The sequence below is a fragment of the Bactrocera neohumeralis genome, unplaced genomic scaffold, assembly GCF_024586455.1.
Source record: "Bactrocera neohumeralis isolate Rockhampton unplaced genomic scaffold, APGP_CSIRO_Bneo_wtdbg2-racon-allhic-juicebox.fasta_v2 ctg165_3, whole genome shotgun sequence".
Classification (NCBI taxonomy): domain Eukaryota; kingdom Metazoa; phylum Arthropoda; class Insecta; order Diptera; family Tephritidae; genus Bactrocera; species Bactrocera neohumeralis.
This window is the reverse complement of record NW_026089795.1, coordinates 58857-60461: the sequence shown is the minus strand read 5'-3', so window position 1 is coordinate 60461 and position 1605 is coordinate 58857. Positions and strand designations below refer to the sequence as shown.

The window sequence follows — 1605 nt, the reverse complement described above, 5'->3', positions numbered from 1 at the left end:
AAACTTTCCACAAATACGGTATTTGAAAAATATGTAAATGACGGATAATGAAATCTCGATTATCACTTTATCATGCGAGAGTATAAAATGTTCGGTGACACCCGAACTTAGCCTTTCCTTACTTGTTTAATGTCAAAAACAGTTGCTATATAAATTGCCAACGGCAGTGAGGGTTCTCTAGATTAGTGAATATATTAAATTTTATCTAATCGTCTCAAAGTTTTAGTCGAAACATGGTATTATAGTTTTTAACTTCAACCGTTGAAAGTAATTTTGTAAATGTCAACATACATTTGTTCAAAGGTGTTCTGCAACATTTGTTATCTGCGACACCAACCAACTTAATACATCGTTTAGTAGCGCCATCTGCTGGTCACTAGCGCCTGACAACGAAAGGGAAGCAATGTAGAATTAAGAACATAGTATAATAAATATGATTTTCGAGGCAGGTACTTTTTTACTTGGAGGTGCTGATGTAATGTTGGGATCGTTCGTTAAACTGAAATATTCGTTGTATCGGAAACGAAAACTAAATTAATATTGGTACATATATGTTTAAAAATAACTATTTATTCATGAATTCATAAGCATTGGTTGAAATAAATTCATATACAATGGAAAATGCATACAATAAAATTAATAAAAGTTGAATTTTATAACAAAAATATGAGCATTATTCAACTGAAAAGAAATTTGTTATGCTCATTTGCTTTTGTGAGCGAGAAATTTTGAGATCCTGTGCCTTTTGATGTAGGCTTTTCAATAAAAATATTTTTTCCTGTTCTACGATGTTTTCTTCAGACCATTTGATACACTTCTCAAAGCAGTCGATGGCGTCAGTATGCTTTATTAACGGCACAGCTACAACTACAGCGGTATCACCTTCCTCCTCTTCCGAAATTTCTATAGCTAGTTCATTTTCAGCACTCGGGTTCTCTTCTGCAAGTACATTGTCTACACTGTTCCATGCTTCCAAATCATCTGTGTTGAAGTTTGCCTAAAATTTTATTTGAATATTAATTTAAATTATTTCTACAAATGCATAAGTTAAACCGTACCTGGGGAAACATTGTATGGATAAGAGAAAGTGTGCTCTCCATAACAGAAAGGTCTTCTCTGAATCGCAAATCTGCTAGAGGTATATTGTCCTCATCATCTTCATCGTCAGGTGCCGTTTTATTAATTAAAATGTCTTTCCAACACTTCTGAAGAACAACCCCTGAAACTTTTTCCCAAGCTGCAGCAATAAGTTGAACTGCATTGAAAAGGGTGAGGCCCTTTAACGCTGTGTTTATATTTTCTTTTTGCACTACACTGCTCAGTAAAGAATTTCGGTAAAATAATTTGGTGAGGCGAATCACGTTATGGTCCATCGGTTGAATTAGAGCCGTTACATTCGGTGGCATAAACACTGTCCATATTTTTCCATCTGGAGTCACCAAATCTTCTTCTGGTGGATGACTAGATGCGTTATCCAGAAGTAATATTGCTCGCTTTGGTAGATTTCGACTTTCAAGAAAATCTTCAACCTATAATTAAAAGTATTATTAAGGAGTATTGAAGTGAAAATTGTTGTAATATACAAACCTGAAGCACGAATTTACT

At 34.3% G+C, this 1605-nt stretch overlaps 1 protein-coding gene across 1 annotated transcript; it reads right to left on the bottom strand.

The window, feature by feature from the left end:
* Positions 1-499: 499 nt before the first annotated feature.
* Positions 500-1143, bottom strand: LOC126766550 (uncharacterized). The gene is made up of 2 exons (XM_050484311.1): positions 1059-1143; positions 500-997 (listed from the first exon to the last, which is right to left on the bottom strand). Exons 1-2 carry the CDS (start codon positions 1098-1100, stop codon positions 674-676), a joined length of 366 nt encoding a protein of 121 aa, XP_050340268.1. The 5' UTR covers positions 1101-1143; the 3' UTR covers positions 500-673.
* Between the last annotated feature and the right edge of the window lie 462 nt (positions 1144-1605).